General features: G+C 45.0%; 1 protein-coding gene across 4 annotated transcripts in view; it reads left to right on the top strand.

Annotated features, from left to right (window-relative positions):
* The window catches only part of SLC44A3 (solute carrier family 44 member 3), a 74,415-nt gene that overhangs the window by 21,248 nt on the left and 27,836 nt on the right, over positions 1-25,331 (top strand). For 2 of the 4 annotated variants that reach the window (XM_084755402.1, XM_084755404.1), the window contains exons 10-12: positions 9,041-9,206; positions 17,416-17,572; positions 21,468-21,554. In XM_084755402.1, the coding sequence (XP_084611528.1) occupies positions 9,041-9,206; positions 17,416-17,572; positions 21,468-21,554 (410 nt within the window). Of the gene's footprint in view, positions 1-9,040; positions 9,207-17,415; positions 17,573-21,464; positions 21,555-25,331 lie in introns of all 4 variants that reach the window. The other 2 variants (XM_084755401.1, XM_084755403.1) reach the window with 1 other exon arrangement.

Raw genomic sequence — 25,331 nt, 5'->3', positions numbered from 1 at the left:
AGTTTAATAACCAGAACCCAACTGGGAAGTTAGAGACAGTCAGATCTGAGGCTTGCTGGCTGGTGGATAGCCTGGACTATTGGTCAAGCTCTACTGTTCCAGACCAATGAGGGGCACTGTCTCAATAATGAATTAGACGGTGCCTGAAGAGTAACACCTGAGGTTGTCCTCTGGCCTCTGCATGTGCTCTCAACATGCACACACACACACACACCCATACACCCACACCCACACCCACACACATACACACACATACACACACACACACATACACACACATACATATACACACACACATACACACACCCACACATACACACACACACACACATACACCCACACACATACACACACACACACACACACACATACACCCACACACATACACACACACACACACACACACACACACACACACATAGATGTCAGCTGGAAGAGGCAACATGCTCAGTGATGATCTTCATTCAGCTGAAGCCTCGTCATCCTCGCAGAGTTGTGACAATCAGTGTGAAGACAAGTGGTTGGTTTGTGGGCCACCCTTCCAGGGAGACCATCCTGAAAATGCTTTGACTCCGCTCTCCAATGTGGTGATGGCCTCGATTCACACACTGTGGCAAGTACGGGCAATGAGTTGCTTTCATGTGACCATTACCAGACAGATAAGAGAAGAGCAGATGTCATATCAGCGAGGCTGGTGCGGTTCCTTAATGTGTTACTGAGCGTATCTTTTCCCTTCTTTACTCCATTCTGTGAGGCAAAATGCATGCTCTTGTGTAGTGTAGATAACACATGCACAGGCTCATGTCACAGAATGACTTCAGTGTAACAGAGTCTTAGTGAACTTGGCTCCCTTCACTCTCCTCTGGAGTTTAGTGACCCTTCAGAGTTAAGATGCTTACAGGCTCCTTAGAGCCTTGGACCAGCTTCCAGGATGTGGTAGGAGTGACCTCTTCTGCTGGAGGTCTCTGAAGGTCTCCGGTGAACATCCAGTGACTACTCAGAGAGGAACCTGGGTCAAGCAGACAGACTATAATAATCCGAATGAGCTTTGTCTAGAAAGGAAAGAAAACTAAAAGGTATAAAGTACCCAAAATCCCAATGCTTTCCTGTTCCACAACCTCTGTGCTTTCTTGCCTCTTCGTAGTTGAAAGAGCCACATGGGCTCCAACCAAGGTGCCTCACGTCACCTTTAGGAAAGGGATACAGAGGAAGATGAGCATCTGTCCTCTGAAGTCACAAGCCCCCAGTGACCAGATCCAAGGGGCATGGTAACACCTACTTGCTAAGGAGGTTGGGAAATGTAGTTTCTCTTTGGCCAGCCATGATTAGTTTTTTTTAAAAAAATGTACGTGGTCTATTACCCAGAAGGGAGTAAATTCTCTACTCCAGTAGCATATAGAGCCATCCTTTAGCTCAAGGTAGTTTCAATGCTGTCAGAAGGCAGAGCAGTGGCTGTGGTGTACAGAGGGGTGAAACAAACCCTGTGCTGAAAGGCCCTCAGCTAACTCCACACCAGGGAATGTGCTGCATTCTTGTCTTCCAAGACCACAACCCCCTTGCAACTTGTCTGCTTTTCTCAGGTTTCAAGCCAGAGAATTAAAGATCCAGTAAGTCGTCAGTTGATAAGCATGCAGTGATGACAAGCCATGGCTCTCTAACTGTAAAAACTCTCTCAAATGGCGCCTTGACCCTTGCCCCTGCCTGCCTCACTTCCTGAATGTGGAGTACCAACCCCACTGCACACGTTGATAGCCTAGGAGTGGCCAGAATATCAGAACATGCAGAAGGGGCGAAAACAGACTCAATGCAGGTGGAGATGGGGAAGAAGGAAAAGGCCCAATCCTGGGAGTTGAAGGTGACATCATAAGAGTTACAGCCCCAACGCTGACTTGGAAATTGAGCTCCTAGCTTGGCACTCCGTGGCATTCTCCTGTGCAGGCCCAACAAGAGAGCCACCAGCCTCAGCCACCAGAGCAGAGACAGGAAGTCAGGAAGCCATTCTTTGGTTGGAAGCAGCAACTCCCCCCCATCTCCCGCCACCTAATGGTGTCAGAATATGATGGTTCTCTGTTAGTGCAAGAGCTCAGTGGGCATGGATGAGAGGAGCCTACGGGAAGGAAAAGAAAACAGTGTCTAGAACTGAATGTAGGTCTCCAAGTAAGCTGATCTTGGGTTTCAGGGCAAAGCAGGTACCACAAGAGCCACCACCTGCCCTCCGGGCAATAGACCAGGATCATGGACTCCAGCCGGCCACCTGACCCTCCTGTCTACACACCCCTGGGCTGCCCAACAACACAGAGTCTTCATTGTTCTCCAAGGTCTCTTCATCTAGAGTCAGTGCCTTGGCTCTAGGCCAATCAGGGCAGCAACTGCATCTATTCTTGACGCTAGGAAGATGTCCCCGCTATGCCTGTGTGAGTGAAAAGCGTGAGCCGCTTCCACATCTTGGGAAAGGATGCTTGCCACGGGATGCAGGTGGACAGTGGCATGGTGCCCCCTTGGGTCATTTAATGTTCTCTCAGGCAGTGGTATAAGAAGACAGGACCTCTCAGTGACCGACAGGGAAGTTGTGTGTGTTGGGGTGGGGGGAGGGGCAGATCCTCAGCAGGTAAATATTTGTGAGTTTTGGAGGAGAATAAGTTTATAATTTAATGTGAAAAACAATATAGTGAACTTTGGTGGGTCATGTTCTCTCACATGAGCTGTTTCTCAGTAACTTCATTTATCTGTTAGCTAGTTCCCAAGTTGTGGCTTTTTTGAGGGGCATCTCAACAGAGCTTATGAACACCCCCAATGGCGGTACCATCTATTAGTCTGCTAGGACTTGTCTACTAACTCTAATCCAATGAATTTGGCTGATATGATGGTGCATACCTGTGGTGGCGCATGCTCCAGCACTCAGGAGATGAAAGCTCCAGGATCAGGAACTCAAGGTCTGGGCTACAAAGACAGACCCTGTCTTTTTTGATGTTGTCCTTTGTTTGTTTGGTTTTTGTTGTTTTTGAGACAGTGTTTCTATGTGTACTTAGCTTTCCTGGACTCTCTCTGTAGACCAGGCTGGCCTTGAACTCACAGAGATCCACCTGCCTCTGCCTCCCGAGTGCTGAGGTTAAAGGCATGCACCCCCATCACCCGGCTCGACAGACTTTGTCTCTAAAAGCCTCAAAAGAAAACAAAAAGTGAGCATTGCAGTTATCCAGCAGGCGCTGTTGGTGAGTAGAAAAGAGATCTGATGTCTGGGTGACGAGAGCGAACAAGCACTAAGGTAGTCTAGAAGCCTAGAGTGGAGAAGAATAGAAAAGGCCCATTTGGAAGGGGGCCGATACCTCCAGGTCCATACCTTGGCACAAAGGGGCAGTCCCATGCCTGTACATAGTGTGCGAGGAACAGGCATTCGGCTGGGCTTGGGGAGGAGGCAGTAAGCTCAGACAGGTATCCAGCTGCTTCAGAGTCCCTGGGGAATTCATCTTCTTGCCTTCCATGCAGTGGGGAAAATTATTCTACTGAGCTGGAGGAGAGCTTTGCCTTGCAAATGAAGGACCATATGTTGGGGGTTGCTGTTAGGAATTAGCATAGAGTATTTGTTTCCCCTTTGCTATGCCTGGTGCATTTAAGAACATTAGTATCAAAGAAGATAATTGACTTCACTGAGCCTGACAGAGTAGGAGAGACAGCAGTAACCCTTGCCTTGCAGACGTGCAGGTCTTGTCACTGCTTCAGAGGAAGCTCTCCCTGTGCTCCCTGTGGATCCCTCTGTGCCTTGCTCCAGCATGATTTGACTTAGAATGCACACCCCTCCCCAACTCTTGCACTGCAGCTCTCCACCGCAAACTGTTTCAGAAACCTAAGCATCCATTCTTTTTCTTTTTCTTTTTCTTTTCTTTTCTTTCTTTCTTTCTTTATTTTTTACAGAATTTTTCTGTGTAGTCTTGGCTGTCTTGGACTCAATTTGTAGACCAGGCTAGCCTCAAACTCACAGAGATCTGCCTGTGTCTGCCTCCCAAATGCTGAGATTAAAAGTGTGCACCACCACTGCCCAAACAGAAGGTAGACATTCTATTTTGTTTTTTGTTTTTTGTTTTTTCAAGACAGGGTTTCTCTGTGTAATAGCCCTGGCTGCCCTGAGCTCACTTTGTAGGCCAGGCTGGCCTCGAATTCACAGAGATCCGCCTCTGCCTTTCCAAGTGCTGGGATTATAGGCATGTGCCACTACTCCCGCCAAAGCTAAGCATTCTTAAAATTTGTTTCTAGTATCCTATTTTGTGGATGATTGTCTACAAATGTCTTGGGCATGAGTACTTCTTGTGTGTTGTTTTCATATTCTTTCTTCATTCAACAAATGGGAAGGAAGAATGTCCCAAGTAGAGGACCGTAAAGAAGACAGGATTCTGGGGACAGGAAGGAAGCACATTCAACTAGAATGGTATGGGGGGGGGCGGGTTGACTCATAAAGGAGGCAAGAGAAGGAATGGGATCCAATCCTGGGGCTGTGAGATAGGAAGGTTGGAGAATAGAAATAAGACCTGAGGTTAATTTTTAACTCAGCAGTGCAGGATGGAGGGAGATGATGGTGAGTGGTCTTTGTCATGCAGTGTGACATACTGCACTCTGCAACTACGTAAGAGGGAGGAATATTTGATGATATAATAGATAAGGAGGGAGGGAGGCCAGAGAGTTGGCAATGGCTTTGGTTGTCTTGTGTTTTCTCTAACGTTAGCAGCTGGAAGGTGAAAGAGATGGCCGTCAACTGAGATGGAGCAGAGAGTTGAGTGGGACATTTCCTGAGTATTTTTAACAACTATATGGATACTTCTAATAAAAAAAAATATTTACAGTCTCAAGTTCAGAAGGAATGTATAAACAGTATTTCAGAGTAGATAGAGAAAGGATTATGCTTCGAGACATGTCAATGCTAAGGTGCCCTGAAAGGCCCAGGTATAGCTCGGTGGTAGATCACTTGCTTAGATTGTTCTCTTGAAAAAAGTAAATAAATGGGTTCTGGAGATAAGGAAGGACAGCAACGGGGTTGAAAGTGAAGGCCAGGGGGTAGGTGACAAAAGTGGTCTTCTGGGAAAGAGTTTCCAGGTCACGTGAGTGGCTCAGTTTCTACTGTAAGAATGAAGATCACAGCATTGGTTTATTACAGCATCTTGGAAGTCAGACTATTGTGATAATTGTAGAGACGGGAGGAGGAGGAGGTTGTGAAAGAGTGTCTTAACAGAGGGAGGGAGCAGAGGACAAGGGTCCAGCATAGATGATTAATCTGGAAGGAGTTTACTGTAAAAGAGACAGAATGGAGGAAAATGACCAGAGTAGATTTGTTTGTTTGTTTGTTTGTTTGTTTGTTTTTGTTTCTCAAGACAGGGTTTCTCTGCATAGGCTGTCCTGGACTCACTTTGTAGATGAGGCTGGCCTCGAACTCACAGCGATCCTCCTGCCTCTGCCTCCCCCAGTGCTGGGTGGAATTATAGGCATGTGTCACCACACCCGATTAGATTTTTTTTTTTTTTTTTTTTTTGAGAAGAGTTAAAAATGGTTCAGGAAGTGCACATACCTTTAATCCCAGAACTCGGAAGCCAGAGACAGGTGGATCTCTGTGAGGCCTGGTTTCCAGAGCAATTTCCCAGAAGGCCAGGGCTACATGGTGAAACTGCCTCAAACAAAACAAAACAAAACAAAACAAAACAAAAGCTCAGGAAAGTGAGTGTTTTGGTGGTGAACAGAGCTCTAGTGGCAGGATTGGCCTTGGGCTCAGGGCAGCTTACCATTTTAAGGACTAGGGTTAAATTCTGGACATACTGGTATGTATGCGCTGTGGGGAGGCGTGAGTGAAGGCCTTCGATTGCCTCATTTTCCTTAGAGCACAGAAGTGAGGCTTCTATGGTTGGAGGAGAGACTATAAAGCAGTTGTCTAGAAGAGAAGATAAAGGAATAAGCGTGGTCATTTATGAGACTCTCAGAGGAGGTATCTTCTGGTTTTCTTTTGCCTCTTCCATTTTTCCTCCTAATAGCTAATACCCATCAGAATGCCGGTGTTCAGTGGACATTCAATTAGTACTTAATTCCAGCACTGGTATCATATTGCCTACCATCCATTTGGAGCGAACCCTGCACCGCACTTACTGTGCTTAGCACCTTGTCAGTTTTCTGCATTTGCTAGTGGGGGCTGCATGTACGGCATTTAGAGGCATGATGTGATGGGGTCACGGGAGAGTGAGAAGTAGCTGTTACTATCCTGTGGTGAGGGAAAAAACAGATTTTTAGAAGGCTCTATGATTTGTTTGTGGTTGGTCAGCTGTGCAAGGATCTTGCCTGCACTAACGTGACCCATCCAGGAGAGGGCAGTCTTGCATGCATAAGCAAGTCTGCCCCACCCTCTAGCTCTGGAACACTGGCTGTGAAGGTCCTTCTGTTCCCAAGCTCTCCCCTTCAAGCCACAGTGCCAGGTCCTTTAAGAGATTTGCTGAAAGCAGCGGATCTCTTGCAGTGATTTCCTCCCCAGTGGCATTTGGCATCATATGAAGGTATTCTGAATCTCACAAATGGGGAGTAGAGGCAAAGCATACTCTTTTTATTGTTTTGTTTTGTTTTGTTTTTTGTTTTTTGAGACAGGGTTTCTCTGTGTAGCCTTGACAGTCCTGGACTCGCATTGTAGACCAGGCTGGCCTCGAACTCACAGAGATCCGCCTGCCTCTGCCTCCCGAGTGCTGGGATTACAGGCGTGTGCCACCACACCCGGCCCTGATACACAGAAACAAATGAAAGACAGCTTCAGGAGATAGATGCAGACATGGCTCTTAGGGTGAAAGCACGTGCTGTGCAAGCCTGACAGCCTGTGCTTGGGTCTCCAGGAACCACACATAAAAGCCAGCCATGGTAGCACAAGTGTCTAGAATCCCAGCATGCCATAGGAAAAGGGAGGAGGAGGAGGCAGGTGAAACTCCAGAAGCTTTTGTACCAGCTACCCTGGCTTGCACAGCAGTGAAGAGACCGTCTCCAACAAGGGGGAGAGCCAGGGACCGAGGTGTGAAGCCATGGCATGTGTGCCCACACACACACACACACGAGCACACCCGATGGCCTGCACACATGGGGTGCGTAGGGGAGATATGACACTTCGACCCACAGAAATCCATCAAAAATAACCAATGGGTTTTTGCTTCTTTGAGGTCCAAGTGGATCCCCATTTATCACTTCAGACACTCTCCTTGGCTGACTGTTGTCACCAGCGTGACGAACTAGGAGATGTGCAGCAATGGCCCCCACCATGCCGCCCCCACCCCCACTCTATGTAAATACCCTCCACCTGCAAACCATAGTTTGCTGCTGGCACTCGTGGTCTTGCGGACAGACCTGTCCTCCTGTCCTCAGGCCCTGGGTACCTCAGATGGATCACAGCATGGTTCTCAAAGCCTGTTGGCCCATTGTAGCTAAGGGCCTTCGCCATCGCGAGGGGTCACTTCCTTGCTGTTGGGAATGCTTTTCTGAAACACAGCAGCTTTGGAAAACATAGGCATATTTCTGAGCGTCGCCTGAAACACATCTCCTTCCAAGCCGAAATGAGCTCAATATTCTATAGACCAATGCTGCCTTCTCTCTGTGAAGCTACTGCCCCATTTCCTCTCACAGTGGCTATTTTATTTTATTTTATTTTATTTTATTTTATTTTATTTTATTTTATTTTATTTTATTTTGAGACAGGGTTTAATTGCATAGCCTTGGCTGTCCTGGACTCGATTTGTAGACTAGGCTGGCCTTGAGCTCATAGCCATCCTCCTGCCTCTGCCTCCCATGTGCTGGGATTACAGGTATAATCTTTTCCCTTGGTGCGTGAACTCTATTGTGAGTGTCTAAAGGTGAACAAATGGATGAGCTGAAAGTCCATGTGTAGCTGTGACATGAAATAGGAAAATATTTTCAAATAGTAGGCAAGTTGTAGGTCTCACAGAAGATCAAAGTGCCCAGTCTCTTCCTCATAGTAGTTTATTTGAAAAGCTGATGGGAGATCATATAGAAATGAAGCACAGGGAGCTGGAGAGATAGCTCAGAGGTTAAGGGCACTGTCTGCTCTTCCAGAGGTCCTGAGTTCAATCCCCAGCAAACACATGGTGGTTCATAGCCATCTACAATGAGATCTGATGCCCTCTTCTGGTGGGAAGGTGTACATGCAATTAGAGTGCTGTATACAAAATAAATAAATTTTTAAAAAAACAAACAAAAAATGAAGCACAGAGCTGGGGGCTGGTTCACCAACATCTACAGAGCTAACGCAAAACATTCTTTAGGTTGGAGGATAAAGGAGATTAAAGCACATCGACAGTGGAGCATTATTATTAGACCCTTACTGACCTTAACGCAGTATCATGCTCCTAGAATACAGGATGATGATAAATACAATAACGATGGTAATGATAATTGTTATCACACATAGTGGGATATTTCTGGGGTTCAGGCTTTTTATCTCAGAAACCATGCAGATTATATTACTTTATGTTCAAACTGCCAAGAAGAAATTAGTACTCAGGTAAGACTAAGATTCTAAGAAGCCATATAATGTGTCCCAGGCTTCCGGAACAAGAAGGCTAACATGGAGATCTCACCAAGGAAAGTAGGCATTTTCCACTCTCCAAAAGAGTTTGCCACTGAAACAATCTTTAAATGGAGTCTGTTTGAGTAAAGGCGGGTGCTTAAGAGTCTCTTTTCTAGAGTCCAAGTTTTTTTGGTGAAGAGTTCTATAATGCAGTCTTCGTAGTTCATGTGTTTTTGTCAATGTAACATTGACAAAACCCATTTTCTGAACCCATTTTCACACCTTCAAAGTAGGATGAGTTTTAGGGTATATGTCCCTACGGTCACCGTCGATACTGTTGTTTGTATGATTTAAATTCTCAAATTTTAGTGTTTGCCATATGGATTTAAATTTTGACATCTGCATTTTGCGTAGTGCCAAAGACCAAGCATGAGGAAACATGGTTCGCTGAACCATCTTCCAAGATAAGGGAAATAGTGGTGTAAAGCATGTTTGTATTTTAAATTTTAGGCACTGCCCAGGTGATGGAAGATGGCCAAGTGGAATATAAGCCTCTTTCAGGCATTCGGTTTATGTGGTGGTACCATTTAATTGGCCTCATCTGGACTAGCGAGTTCATCCTTGCATGCCAGCGGATGGCTATAGCAGGAGCAATGGTTACTTGTTATTTCAACAGGTGAGTCCACTCTTTTATCCCTGGGGTTTGTCTGGGTGCTTTGGGTTGTATATGCATCCCTGAAGATATCTGGGAGTTTTTACTCAACTCTATAAAAGAGAATAACAAGAATTAGGAAAGAAAAAAAAAAAGACTAAGCTAAAATTTGGCCTATAAACTCATTTATTGGTCAGAAGCAATAGTCTACCTTAAATTTCACACATTTCTAGGCTCTTTTGCTTAAACTAGAAAATGTAGAAAGAAATCAAACAGCAAAGTAGTCATATTCCCTAGAATTTATAAAATACCTAAACTAAAAGGTTGTGGGTCAGACTTTAAACATTATGGATCTATTTTAAAGACACTCCAGTAGCTATATCAATTATTTTATCTCTGTAAAATTTAGAAGATTATTTACTCGGAAAATGGTGTGACGCAGGCCAGGCGGTAGGGGCGTACACCTTTAATCTCAGCACTAGGGAGGCAGAGGCAGGTGGATCTCTGTGAGTTCGAGGCCAGCCTGGTCTACAAAGCGAGTCCAGGACAGTCAAAGATACACAGAGAAACCCTGTCTCCAAAGGAAAGAAAAAGAAAAAGAATGTAATGCCTCAAAGGAAATGTAAACTATAATTCATGTGCTTAGAATTAAGCACTAGTGAATTAATTACTTATTCGGTATCTACAGCCTACTACCTCATGAAAATGACTGAGGACTACTGTCCCCTCACTCCCACCCCACCCCCACTCACATCTACCTGAGCACTTTGCATCTCTCGTGTGTAACTCCATGGACTATAGCCAGAAGAGCAGGCCTGGGACAATGACAGGGTTGGGCTTGGAACAGGAAGTTTACTCCTGGCAGAGCTGACCCTCCTCTGATGTCTCGGACCAAATGAGTAAATAAACATGGTTTAAAAAAAAAAAAAAGCCATTGAGCAATTGCCTCTGGATGATAAAGAGCACTGTGGGCTTTTAATATGGTGGTACACTTTGGGAACCACATCATTAGGACCTCCGGAGGACTCACAGAGGGGCTGCTGCCCTCGGTTGGCATTGAGAGCCTCCTAGCAGCTGGAGATTGGAGCTGCTTGATCTCCAGTAGGGAATAAAGATCTGTCCAGCCAAGCTGGCCAGCAGGTAACATCTGTCTGATGGAGAGAGTCAGTGTCCTCTTAGTATAACCAGACCAAAGCATTTCCGGGAAGGGCTCCACGTGGCGGTCCAATGGGTCCTGGGTACTGATCTCAGCCCTCCCTCCTTTCCACACTCCGTTGTTATAGAATTACACAGACTGTGAGAACTGGACAAGCAATGACAGCAGATGAGAACCGTCAGCCATGTGGCTTCGGATGCTACTTTTTAAAAATAAAATAATAAAATAAAATTCATCTAAATGATGAGAACTGAGGAAAGGACCAGGCCTATGAGGAAAAGCCAGAAAGGTCTGCTTGTGCAGACATGCGGATAAGGGGCTGGCTGGACACGGATGCCAGAAGGACAGGAACTCAAGGACAAAAACGTGCGTTCAGGTCAGCCAGATGGCTCCGCAGGTTAAAGTGCTTGCCATGGAAGCGTGACAAACTGAGTTTGGTCCCCGTATCACATGCTAGAAGGACAGAACTGACTTCCAGAAGTTGCCCTCTGACCTCCACATGGGCATTCCCATGCCCCCATGTTTCCACACACACACGCCATACACATAGACACACAACAACAATAAATACGAATTAAAAAAATATAAACAAGTACAAAATAAAATATGCTTCCAAAGGTGCTAATTCTTCAACACCTAGATCCTTCCTCCATAAAAAGTGAAGAGGTCTTTGTGCGCCAGGCCTATACCCCAGAGAGTGTCTGATCGTGGGGTATCTGGCACAGATGAGGCAGGGAGAGCAAGTTGAAGTGTATGCATTGGTTAATGAGACCCTATTAACCACCACACCCCACTTCCCACATCTCAGTGCCCAGGCTGTTGGTAGCCAGGTTGGTCCTTTAAATGGCGGGGTTAGGGAGTAGGGGGATGGGGGAGGGACAACAGTCTGAGACTGTTCCTAACTTGTCAGGTACCACATGAGCAAGCCCCCAGAGCACTGGACTTCCAAACTTGTACCTCAGAAGTGGCTCTCCCCAGGCACCAAGCAGTCTCTCTCCAAGTGTGTCTGAGCTGGTTGCTACTGGTTATTACGAGTATGAAGAAAGTGAAAGAGATTAGAAAACCAAACAAAAGCAATTTAGGGGAAACAGACACAGTGCAAGCTGCAAAGGAAGCTGATGACTGTGCAGGGGAAGCCCCAGTAATATTATCATAGAGGACAAAGAAATGGTGAGCTCATATCTGAAATCCCTCACATGAAAATGAGTACTGAGAACAATGAGAAAGACCCTTTAATAATTAACAGTTTCAAAAGTAAGAAATTTCAGTTGAATCCTTCAACTATGGAGCTGAAAAGATCTTCTAGAAAAATCCAAAGAGCCAAACAGGAAAATAGGAGAAAGGATAAAATGGTAGACTTACTTAAGGCCACATGGAGCTTTAAAAAAAAATTGAAGAAAGAAAATTTCAAAGAAACTTTGGCTGAGCTGAGGACATAAGTTAGAAGTTTCCAGAAGCTTCTCAAAGGAAAAGAGAAAAGGTCAGACAGAGGCCGGAGCATCAGAATCCAATCTGACGTTCTGGTCTTCCGCAGCTACTGTGACCCCAGAAAACAGCAGAGCAGGACTGTCCAAATACGAGTGCTCCCAGGCTCCTGACCTAGACTTCTGTACCGGTTCCCACCATCGATCAAAAGTCAGCACAGCCACGCTCACACAAAATCCCCAAAGATTTCCCTGGCTCATCCTTTCTAGGAAGGAAGTTTTCCACTGAAAGTCATGAGTAAGCCAGGGAGGAAAAAGAGTTCTGAGTAGAAAGAAGAGATCGGAGTTCCTCCCAAAGTAACAGTGTTGCAAGTGTTAAAACAAAAAGTCAATCATGCCGGGGCAAACCCAGCACTCAGGAGGGAGAAGCAGGTGGATCTTTGTGAGTTCAAAGCCAGTTTGGTCTGCAAAGCAAGTCCAGGACAGCCAAGGCTACACAGAGAAACTCTGTCTCAAAAACAAACAAACAACAAGTCAATCGTAATGTGGAATGTGAGCACGGTGCCCTGCAAGAGGGCTGTCCTCAGGCAAAGACAAGAAAACACAGAGTGAAGAACAGATGTGCTTAAATATGTTAAGGTTTTACATGTTGGCTTGACACTGAGTAAAGCCCAAGGGAAACAAAGCAAAAAAAAAAAAAAAAAAAAAAAAAGAGAGATAAAAGTATGAGTTCCAGTAAACCCTAAAGCTGTGCAGAAAAGGAAATATAGTTGGACACTGCTACTTGGATCAGTTGGGACTATTCCTCACTGCACATTTTATTTACATACTAAGGATTAGGAACACCAACTAAAAAACTCGTGTAATTGAGGAGGCGTGATAAGATGAGGGCATGAGGGCACGTGGGCGAGGCTGAATGCGAAACGAAAACCCGAGTCTTCTGTGTGGGACATCAGAAGGCCATATCTGATGCTGAAAGTTTAAGAAAGGCTGAGTAGGTGGCTCAATGGTAGAGCAGTTTCCGGGCCCTGGCTTGGATCCTCAACACTAGAAAAGAAAACAGGCAAGATGCCATAGGAAACAGCACATCATTACGAGTCTATAGTTAGGGCTGGAGAGATGGCTCAGAGGTTAAGAGCACTGACTGCTCTTCCATGAGTTCATGAGTTCAATTCCCAGCAACCACATGTTTGCTCACAACCATCTATAACATCATCTGTATATGAAATAAATAAATACATACATACATATATACATACATACATACATACATACATCTTTTTTAAAAAAAAGATTCTGTAGTTAGCTGGGCGTGGTGGTGCATACCTTAAATCCCAGCACTAGGGAGGCAGAGGCAGATAGTTCAGGCTAGTCTGGTCTACAAAGTGAGTTCCAGGACAGCCAAGGCTACACAGAGAAACACTGTCTTGAAAAACCTTAAAAACAAATAAATAAATAATTTTTTTAAAAACCTATAGTTTTAAAGTATAGAAGTAAATTCTAGCATCTCTAAGGAGGAAGAATTGAGGATAGGTGATGCAAACCGCTGCCTGCCAGCACTGGTTAGTGTTTTAACTATTATTTTGATTTAAAGTTAATTTAAAATAAGATGCATGAGTGGGTTGAAGATGTGGCCCAGTGTTACAAGCAGCTCACAACAGCTTGCAGCTCACAACAGCTTGCAGCTCACAACAGCTTGCAGCTCACAACAGCTTGCAGCCCCAGCGCCTCTTTTGACCGCCAATAGGCACCTACATACATGTGACAGACATACACGTTAAAAATAAAAAGTAAAATGAATGACAATTCATTTTTAGCATTACAATTATTTAATTATTAAAGAATCTTCTTAACCAGGCATTGTGGCATACTTGGAAGGCAGAGGCCAGAGGATCACCACCTTTGAGGCCTACCTGGTTTACACAGCAACCTGGACTACATAGAGAAACCCTGTTTTAAAACAAACAGACAGGAAGTCAACTTTCCTTTGGACAGTCTGCTTCACTGTGAAACCGCCAGGTTTTTCCTCATCTGTAGTTCACAATTCTTTCAGGCTGTAGTTTCAATTGGACATGGAGCAGAATTTTAGTATAGACCCAGTGCATTGCTTGTTGTCATTTATCTGAGCTTTAAAAAGCGCTGAAGAGTTCATAAAAAGACCACTATGTACCAAGATATGGGCAGCCTGTAAAACTTAACCTGTAATGGCCATTTTGTGGAGTAGTAGAAATGGCTTAGCAGTTAAGGGCATTTCTTCTTGCTCTTGCAGAGGACCTTAGGTTGGTTCCTAGCACCCACGTGGTGGCTTACTTCTGCCTGTAGCTCCAATTCCAGGGGATTCTATGCCCTCTTCTGGATGAACACTTGATACATAGGCCGACATACAGGCAAACATAAAATATAAGTAAATACCTCTTTAAAATACAAACAAGCAACCATTTGCTTGAAGAGGGCATCAACAGAGACCCTATTTGGGAAGCCAAGACTAGTATCCCTTGACTGTAATCTCATCACTAGGGAAGATTGGGAGTTCAAAGGCCATCCTTAATCAAGGATAACTTTGAGGCTACATAGTTTGAAGATAGCCTGGGCACATAAGACCTTGTCTCAAAAAAGTTGGAGGAAGGGGTAGTGGGGAACTAGGCTCAGTCAATAAAGTGCTTGCCATGCAGGCAGGAGTCCCTGAGTTTGAACCCCAGAACCCACATTTTAAAAGCCAGACATGTTGTCACACATTTGTTTTTACATTTACAGTGTGTGTGTAGGGGTGTGTGGGTGTATGGGTGTGTGCTCCCACACTTGCCAGCACACGGGTGTACACATGAGCGTGAAGGTCAGATGACGACTTGCTGGAGTCTGCTCTTTCAGTGTGGGTTCCAAGGGTGGGGACTCAGGTCATCAGAATTGGCTGGGAGCACCTTTCCCCACTGAGCTGTCTCTTCAGGCCTGTGGCGTGGATGTGTAAGCCAGTGTTAGGAAGCTACAGAGAGGCAGCCAGTGGTAGACCCTGTGCGAGGCAGCCAGTGGTACACCCTGCGCACATGCACACATGCCCATAATAAAGACGGTTTGTGTGTGTGTGTGTGTGTGTGTGTGTGTGTGTGTGTGTGTGTGTGTGACGGGAAGGATGCTATTAGCAGCCACCTCACAGCCTCCTCATTCCATCGTGTAGGTTTTGCTAAACACAAGGGAGAGACATGTTCTTTGTTGTGGCCACACTGTGTTTCACACACTACCAGCTTTGTTGGAGGACAGCTACCCCATGCAGCCCAGACTTTATTCAGGGTCTATGGCACCCAATTGGCTTTGTAGAATGTTGGAGGAGTTTCTAGTGAGAGGCTGGATTTAAAACTATTGTTCTGCTGGGTGTGGTGGCGCATGCCTTTAATCCCAGCACTTGGGAGGCAAAGGCAGGCAGATGGCTGTGAGTTTGAGACCAGCCTGAACTACAAAGCGAGCCCAGGACAGCCAAGGCTAACACAGAGAAACCCTATCTACAAAACCCCAAAACAAACAAACAAACAAAACGAAACTATTGTTCTTAGAGCTCTGAAGTAAGACACTATGTTTGCATCTTGACTTAAAGGTATTCTCAATGTTCCCCAGACCACTATTAAAGTTATCAGTGGTTACCCAGCATGCCTAGCACCACAATGTCAGTTCTCAAACTATGCTTAGGTCCAGAGATTAGCATTATTTTCAGCTTCATGGGGAAATAATCAAGTCCTCTTTCCAAAGGCAGGTTGTGTGGCTGGGAGGGAGACAGAGCTGATAGTCCTAGCTACTTGGTGCAGCAGAGAGGAGTGGCAAGCTGATGTCCCTGGTGACTACAGAACAGGGTGGTGACTTCAAAGACGCTCTACTCAACCTCTTTTTTGCAGGGCTGTCTGTGGTATGAAAGCAGGTATTGAGTGACTCTTGGCTTGGGTTAAAAGGGCCTTTTTTTTTTTTAAGTTCCCTCTCTCACCATGTGATAACCCAGCTTAGGAACCTCTGACTCCTCCTGCAGCCAAGCCCTGCAGAGCTGAGCATTGTGACCCGGGAGGGAAGGCAGGGACACAACACTCCTCTTGTCCCAAATGGTTTAGCCCGCTGTGGTGAAACCTGCTCAGCAATCTGATGTCTAAACCCTGACTTCAGTACCTAGAGGACCAGCCCTCCAGGCCCCCTTCGCAGTGGCCTGCGAATCATCTATTTCCCAAGCAGATGGGATGCAGGTGCCTGCTTCTGCCTCCCGCTCTCTTAAGCATTACAGTGAGTTCCACGGCTTATAAATCTCAATGGAAAAGTAAACATTCTCCCTTTAGGGGGAAACAAAAAGCGAGATGGGGGAAAATGTGTCAGAATTTCCTGGCCTGCTCTACTCTCTTCCAATTATCGGCTCAAAATGGCAAAATGGATTTCCATCAGTGAATGTAACCTCTGGCCCATCGCCCCGCCCCCCTGCCCCCACAATCCCACCGCGCAGGATCTCCTGTAGCTTAGGCTGGCTTCGAATGAGAATGACGTTGAACTTTTGGTCCTCCCGCCACTACCTACAGTTCCTGAGTGTTGGAACTATAGACAGCACCGCCGCTCGGGCTTCATACATAGCCGGGGACTGATGCGCATGCTCGGCATGTATTCTACCGAGTGAGCCACACTGAAACACATAGCATCTTTGGGTAGGCAGCTAGCTTGCCATTCTGCCTCTCAGTCTTGCAGCCAAACACAGCGGTTGCCAACTCTTGAGAGTTTGCTGGATGCAGGCCTCTTCCTCCTCCCTCGGATCCCAGGCCATTGTCAAAACTTTAATTCACAGTGACTTAGCAGGCTAGGCTCTAAAGAAAGCGCGCTTCGCTTGGAGCCCATGAAGTTGCTTCTGGGAAAGTCGGCCTCTTTTTCTAGACTGGCAATCCTGAGAACTTAGGGTCACATTCAGGAGGTCACCAGAAGGGTGACATCAGCTCTCTTTTCTTCTGGCTTTCTTGTTTGAGGAAAGGGGGCAGGGGCAGCGGGGGCTGCTACCACCCTGTTCTTTCTCCCCTTTTCTCGCTCCGTGAAGCTGATTCGCACAGATTGTTAGGAGCTGTGTCATTACACGTCCAGTAAATGATTCACGCTGAAGTGACCTTTAAGGGAACAGAGAAGAAATCAGCTGGTTTGGGAGAACCCAAAGCTGAGCAGAAGCTAAACGGCCCAATTTTGTTGTCTCTTGCCTTCAGCCCAAAGCTCCTGGTTACCTTCCCTGGCTCGGATCCTGACCATGTGATTTGATGATGGCTCTAATTACCAAGTTAATACTAGCAATGACCACGCATGTCCCTCTGTCATTTTAACAGTGAACACCAGCAGACTTAATCTACTGCAAGTGAAAATAGTATTCACAGACAACTGGAAGGGTGGGTGGAAGGACCAAGAATTGGAAGAACGCTCATTTATTTTTTTTTCTGTTTTATATTTGTTTACACATGAATGCCACCAAAAAAAAAAAAAGTGAGCTAGCCCAAGATATAAGGTAACCTTGGCTACCAAGGAGGAAAGAAATCTTGCCAAGTGCTTACGGTGTCACCACTTTATAAGTTGTTAATGCCAATGAGGAACTGAACCAGAGAGAACTTTCTTGTTGCTTTTTAAATAGTGGGTTTTAAATGTTCTTTTCCCCTGTTCCCAGGAATAAAAATGACCCTCCTGCTCGGCCAATCCTTTCGTCTCTCTTCACGCTGTTTGGCTACCATCAAGGCACTGCGGTGAAAGGATCATTTTTAATCACTGTGACAAGGATCCCAAGGGTCTTTCTCATGTACATTTATAACATCCTGAAAGAGCCGGTAAGACAACACCCCCATCCCGAGCCAAAGGTTCGGTTAGCGCTGGCCCCATTGAGGGACCCAGACCTGCTTTGGAAGCTCTGCTTTGTGCCTGGGGCTGAGGAAGGCGTCGTTCCGTGCTAGCGGGAGTCCTTCTAATTAAAATGCTGAGCAAATGGTTGAATTCCGATGGATGGCGCAGCCTCAGCTAACAGTTGTGCCTCTTTCTCATGCTTGTTTTGTAAGTAAGATACATTATGAAGTAGGAATAGTAGTTGTTTTGTTTTGATGCCAACATACTCCTTGCCTGCTGTGTTTGTAATGGGTGCCATGGGAAGCGATTGGTGCGGGCCAGGAGTGTGTGTGTGTGTGTGTGTGTGTGTGTGTGTGTGTGTGTGTGTGTACGCGCGCGCATGCCTGAGCACACTTGAGCACGTGTCTACATGCTCACACACACTTGAGAGTGAAAAATAGATACGCTGACCCACATCTCAGCTCAGAGGACAGAAAACTGTAGGGCTTTTGTGCTGAGCCGTTTCTCTTCCTCGGGTTTCATTTCCATGCGCTTTCAGTGAGGAAAGCCAGTGGAAACCCGAACACCGGGAAAACAGCTGCTCGCTAAGGGGCCACACAAGGGAGCCTCGCACTTTGCCCAACTTTCCTGTTCTCACACAAAGCCAGTCCTTCCCGCCTCTGTTCCCACCTTGGGGGTTTGTGACTTGCTCTGAGTTTCACAATCCAGCCCTTTGGGGATAGTTCCATGACCTTAATAAATGGGGAATTTATACTGCTTGGTTCACCTTGTTCGCAGTTGACTGCGTGTGTTTTTAAAAAACAGAAGTCTGAATTGTCCATGTTTTAAAATCCACAATCAAGATTTCAGCTTAGCATATCAAACAGGAGCAATGAGTTGAACAGAACGTGGAGTTGTCTGGCTTGCTTTATCTTACTATATTGCGAAGCTAACTATGCACTGTCTTCCTGTGGTTTTTATTCAAGCCTTGCCTGGCTGCATTTGTGGAGACTTAAAGAGGTGGCGCTACCTGGCCCAGGGCAAATCTAAGCTACCGCAGTCTAAGTGATTTTGCTCTGAGTTTCACAAACCTTCCTTTCTTCTTTTCTTTAATTCCTTCTTTTTTCCCCTAACATTTATTTATTTTTTATTAGTGTGTATGTGTGTGAGCCTGCATGAGTATATGCGCCGGAAGAGCATCAGGTCTTCTAGAACTGAAGTTACAGAGTTCTAAGCCATCATGTGGGTGCTGGGAATCAGACCTGGGTCCTCTGCAAGAGCAGCCAGTGAGCTGTCACTCCAGCCCCAGCAAAGGGTTTCTTGAAGTACAGAATCACTTTTTATTTTTTTATTTTAAATATACTTGTGTCAGGTAAGTATTTTGTACTTATGTAGCACACATCTGAATATATGTTTAATTATGACATGTAGATACACTAATATATTGGCCATTAATACATATATTTATTTTGGGTTTTGTTTGTTTTGGCTTGTCGGGGGTTTTTTTTTTGTTGTTGTTGTTGTTGTTGTTGTTTTTTGAGACAGCATTTCTCTGTGTAATAGCCCTAGCATTCCTGGATGTAGACCAGGATGGCCTTGAACTCACAGTGATCCGACTGCTTCTGACTCCCAGGTGCTGGGATTATAGGCATGTGCCACCATGCCAGGCTCCTAATACATGTATTTAATAATGTACATATTCATTTATTTAACACGAAAATTAGTAATTGATAATCATAAATTAATGAGCAGCTGAGAGCCTGTTGTCCTCTACTGAACAAGACATCTTCAGCCTTTTGGAAAAATAGCTTCCATAAACCCCAAGGTGGAAGGTAGAAGTCTCTCTGACCCGGGTCTAAAGATTCCACAGATTCCACAATGTGCAAGGCAGCCAGACTCTCACTTAGTGATGTCACTGAGGTAAAATATGGCTTCTCATAGGTCTTCTGCAGCATCCTCATGTCCTGTGTGTACAGTGTCAGCATCTCTCACAGCCATGTGTGAACTCGCCTATGTTAAATAGTCTCATTCACAGTTGCTGCTGTGCTAAGACCTGTCCACATCAAGTGTCATTCAGCTGAATTAACACTGGGACAAGAAAATGTCCACAGAAGACTGAGTGGTTCAGGGATCCACAAAGTAGGCTAGTTGAGAATTGTTAGCTGTTTGGGGTTTTTTTTTTCAATTTTGTTTTAACTCTGGGTGGTAGGTGGTACATGGCAGCCAACCCTCACTCAGCTAGTTCATTCAGTTTTGACTTTTAAATTTAAAAGAATTTTATGCATACATATATGTATATATGTATACATGTGTTTATGTATATGTATGTGTGTATGTATATATGTATGCATGCGTGTATGATTGCATGAATTCATGCATGCATGTGTGTATATATGTATGTGTGTTTATGCATGTATATATTATGTATATATATGTATGTATGTATGTGTGTGTGCATGTATGTATGCATGTGTGTGTGCATCTATATATGTATGTATGTGTATATGTGTGTATATATATATGCATGTGGTGTATGTATGTGTGTATGTATATATGTATGCATGTGCATGTGTGCATAATTACATGTATTCAAGCATGTATGTGTGTATATATGTATATATGTATGTGTTTGTGTATGTATATATTGTGTGTATGTATGTATATATGTGTGTGTATGTATACATGCATGTGTGTCTATATATGTATGTGTGTGTGTATATATGTATATATGAATACCTGTATGTGTGTGTGTGTATGTATGTATGTATGTATATATTTAGTATCTGGGGATCTGTGGGCCCTAGGAATCCAACTCAGAGATCATGCCTGGCATAGAGAATTTTTACTTCCTGAGCAGCTCTCTAACATGGGATTTTTTTTTTTTTTACACTAGGTGGTAGGTAGAACTTGGTGAGCCACCCTTCCCCAGATGACTCATTTTCAAGGTACACACTCAAGTTAGATCCCAGAAGATTGACTCTTTGAAACTTAGTCTGAAAACTTCACGATAGGATTTGTTTTCTCCAACATTAAATGTGATTATTTATGTGGACACATGACTAGTATCTACAATATATGGTTTTGATTTCTCGTTGTTTAGAAAAAATTTACAAACTTTGAATTGAAAAATCAGTGTTGAAGGCATGTGGCATATGCCAATTGTCTCAGCGCTCTGGAAGCGGAAGCAAGGAATTGAGAGCTCAGGACTAGTCTGGGATATACAGCAATACCTTGTCTCCAAAATAAAAATAAAACAATGTAGCCAGGCATTACTATAGTCATACATATAAAACCTACATTTGAGAGGCAGAGCAGGAGAATCAGGAGTACAAGGCTAACTTTAGGTGTGAAGTAAGTTACAGCCAGAGCTTGGGCTGTAAGAGACCCTGTCTTAGCCAGGCGTGGTGGCGCACGCCTTTAATCCCCACACTCAGGAGGCAGAGGCAGGTGGATCTCTGTGAGTTCGAGGCCAGCCTGGTCTACAAAGCGAGTCCAACACAGCCAAGGCTACACAGAGAAACCCTGTCTCAAAAAACCAAACACACACACACACACACACACAACTGTGTACACCATTCCACACACTTAAAGACAAATGAAAAGAGAAGTAGAAGGTCATCTTTTCCTTTGCTGTTGAATACTGTTTAACCCTTTCTGCTGAGGTTAACTGACCCATGACATCTAAGGCATGGATGAAAGTTAACTCACCCACATTGATAGCAATCAGTTGAGTTGCTTGCATGTGAGTGAGAAGTGCTCTGGGGTTCCCAAATCCCCCACCCCCACCCACCTGTACACAGACCGACAAATGGAACCGGTCCTCCTGTCAGAGACAAGCTGCTTACCTTCTCTCTGTCGTCTCTCACTCTGTCTTTATGGCCTGGACCTACCTGATCCCAGCAGCAGAGTGCGTGGTCAAGAGGTGGTGAATTCAGATGCAGCTACTGTGGGCTGTGGTGTCTCACCAGATACCTGTACCATCTCAACCAGGTATGTGCCTTCCCTGAGGGTGGCTTCTATTGCTTAGATCAGCAAATTCTTCAGGGTGGGTTGTGGAGTTATTTCAGCTTTTCAGCCATACATCATATCAAATCCTCTTAACTCTGCCACCAAATCGGGGAAAGTAGTCACAGACAAAATGTGAAGAAACGGACATGCTGTGTTTCAATAAAACTTTATTGATGGACTCTGAAATCTGAATATCGTGTGATTCCACATGTCAAGAAATATTTTTCTTTTTTTCTTTTCTACTCATTTTAATGTTGTAGACATCATTCTTTTTTTTAAGATTAATTAATTAATTTATTTATTTATTTATTTATTGTACCGTATTCTGCCCACATGTACACCTTCAGGTCAGAAAAGGGTACCAGATCTCATTATGGATGGTTGTAAGCCACCATGTGGTTGCTGGGAATTGAACTCAGGACCTTTGGAAGCACAGACAGTGCTCTTAACCACTGAGCCATCTCTCCAAACCATAGATATCACTCTTAACTGCAGCCTGAGGAAGGCAGGAGTCTGTTTGTCAGGCTGATCTTACCCCCAGCCTAGCGTTGTGGTTTGTGGACCCTTTCCCTTGGAACGGTAAGCTATTACAACAGTTCTTTAAATTCTGAAGAAATTACTCTTTTTTTTTTTTTTCTAAAATAAAAAAGGGGCACGAGCCTTTTCACATTTGAGCGTAATGAGTATCTGTCAACTGAGAGCAAATGTCAATGCCACAAGAGCCATAACTCTCCTGAACCAGGAGAGTTGCCACCCAACTTTTTTTTCCCGATATTTCACCAGCCCCTCCCTTTCAAGTGACATATACTCTCTTTCAAAATCTTTCAAATTGATGGAGACTTAAATAGTTGTTTTATTTTTCCTGTAGCTCGTTCATGAAAGCTCAATAGCTCTTAGTCACATTTACACAAAGCAGTGTTCTCTGTAAGCACGCAGGCTGCTTTGTAATTTGCGTGTGCACAGAAATCCCACTTACAAAAGTTGTTCCTGTGGTGGCTCATCTTCCTAGCAGACGCTCCACAAGACAGAAAGGGGCTAATTAGGCCAGCCGCCTTTGCTGTCTTATAAGTGGTATTTAGAATAACTTGCATTATTCAGGGAAAGGGTAGCATTTTTAAAAGCCCTGTTTTATTTTTAAGTCTGGATCTGGGTATACATTTTAGAATGTATTTGGACTTAAATGCAACAAGCCATGATATATAAAACGCAATAAAGCAGTGTGGCATTGTTCAGAGAGGCGGGGCATACAGCAGGCCAAGCCACGCCTTGCAGATAAACCCATGGACTAAAATGCCATGTCTCTCTCTTCTCAGGGTTGGGTGCAGGGGTCTAGACACCAGCCAATGGTATAAAGGTTTTTGAAATGCATTGCTACATTGAAATATGATAAGATAAGGTTAAGTGAAAACTTGAGGCTAAAAGAATAAACATTTAGTTTGACCAGACACACTAAAAACATGGGACTATGAATACAAATGCATAAGCTACATGGTCCTCTGAGGATCCAAGATGGAGTCACTGCCTCTCTCTGTTTCCTAGGATTCAGGCTCTTTCTGGGTCCCTCCCTATTTCACCCTTGGTATCAAACTACTCCCATTGAAACCTAGGACCCCATAGGGTGAGCTCTAGCAGGTCGATTCACTCCATCCTGCCTTCCACACAGATTGCTCCACCCATATGTGACTTGGCGTTGGAGTCTACCTTTTTTTTTTTTTTTTTTTTAACATTTGTTTTCTCTACTCTGTTATCCCCAGGGACATAGTCTCTGCCTTCTGAAAATTCAGCTCCTAATATTAACCCAAGACTTTTGCTCTTTGGGGATTGAGAGTATTGCCACGGTCGGATGCAGTGTTCACGTTAACCACGCTGTAATTACCTTAGCACAGGTGATGAGTCCATGTAACAGATATGCGGTGGGAGTGATTTGCCCTGGGTAATTAGAGGAAGCTGGTCTGGCTCCAGCTCTGAGAATGAATCCCTGGCTCAGGCAAGAGCGGCTCTCTGAGATTCTGACCTTGGGGTCTGTGCTGTAAGCCAAGGCCTCCTCTGACTGTTGTGGCCTCGCTGCACTAGGGTGACGCCTACAAGTTTGGGCAATGCCATCTGGCATGAGAGCTGCTGGGAGGAGGACGCTGGGAAAGAAGGGCTGCGGGAGGAAGAATGAAAAAGAAAGAATAGGCTGATGGGAATGCTGACAAGAAGAGAAGGCTCTGGAACGGTCTGGTCTAAAGGACTTTCTGAAAGTGAAGTAGATGTTTAGGCAGGAAGATAGACAGTGGAGACTAGCCATCATGGGACAGGGGAGGCAGAGGGCTACGGAGGAAGAAAATCGGAATACTGACAGGCAGGACAGACCACACAGATACTGCTGTAGTTAACGGAAAGGTTGGGTATTTTGGGGGGGGGGGAGGGGGAAACAAGTTTCAAGACAGGGTTTCTCTGTGTAGCCTTGGCTGTCCTAGGTTCGCTTTGTAGACCAGGCTGGCCTTGAACTCACAGCGATCCTTCTGCCTCTGCCTCTCGAGTGCTGGGATTAAAGGCACACACCACCATGCCCTACTAAGGTTGCTCTTTCTTATAAATGGTGCCAAAAGAAAAGGGACGCTTTTATGGGTGGCGGGGGGTAAGGGGTAGAAGCAATTACACCATAAATGAAAAAATAATTCACAAATGAAAATGATAATTTGGGGTACAGCCCCAAATCCTGTAAAACTTCCAGAAGAGAAACCCTTCATGAGTTTGAACTCTGAGTTCTTAAATATGACACAAAGATCATAAACTATGAAGAAGGATGTGGCTGAGCTGGTAGAGGGCTTAACCTAGCGCGTGCATGTCGCATTCCCAGCAATGCATACACCAGGCGTGGTGTACGTTTGTAATCCCTGCACTAGGGAGATGGAAGCCGGAGGATCAGGAACGCAAGGCTAGACTCAGCGACCCAGAAAGTCCAAGGCAAGTCTGAGTTACACAAGGGTGAGGAGATGAGCGAGGAGGAGGGGCAGTGGGGAAGCTAATGACGGTAACGTGGTAGCCACCACAGCTGTCCGGTCTCATCTGGCAGTAAACAAAGGAAAGTGAGTTCAAAGTGAAGACTTTAGATTAGACTGGGAAATAGTCTCCTGTTGGACGAAGTTAATTGCGGGGGTGGGGAGAAGTTTGGGCATCTCTCTGCCTGGAAATCAGATACAAAGAGGCCAAAGCCTGTTTTCTTTACTCTGGTCGATGGGAGGCTGGAAGAGGATCAAATGCATTCATTCGTCCCACTCAGCACCCAGATTATCTCCCTGCAGCTCGCGGGTGGGGGTGGGGCGCCGTGATTCATCATCACTGCTTCCTAAAAGCCTCGTCCATCTTCGCTAAGACCCTGGGCAGGGACAGGTCGCAGTCTGCCTTATAGCTGCCCACCCTTAAGGCTGCACGGCACTTCATTTGCAGAATTGGGGAGTAAAACTCCAAACCTCATCATTTTTTTTATTTACTTCTCTCTACTTTTCGAGGACTAAACGTGTGTGTAGCTGTAAAATAATTATGTCACCCCACACAGTCATTTGCACAAAAATCCCTTATTCGTTTATGCTGTGTGCAACCATTTGAGCCTAGGCATAATAGGGGAAGGGGCCATGGGAATTAGAGACCTGTATATAGCAGTGAGAAGCAGTGCATAAGACATGAATGCATTCAAAAAAAAATGCAGATGCTCAGAAAAAGACAACCTTGGAATTCAAGTACCTATGGCTATCACCAGCTAATAAAACACTG

Source organism: Acomys minous (genome assembly GCF_964271855.1).
Source record: "Acomys minous genome assembly, chromosome: 14".
Taxonomy (NCBI): Eukaryota; Metazoa; Chordata; class Mammalia; order Rodentia; family Muridae; genus Acomys; species Acomys minous.
Note: the sequence above shows the minus strand (reverse complement) of the source record. Positions and strands in the feature narration are given on the sequence as shown.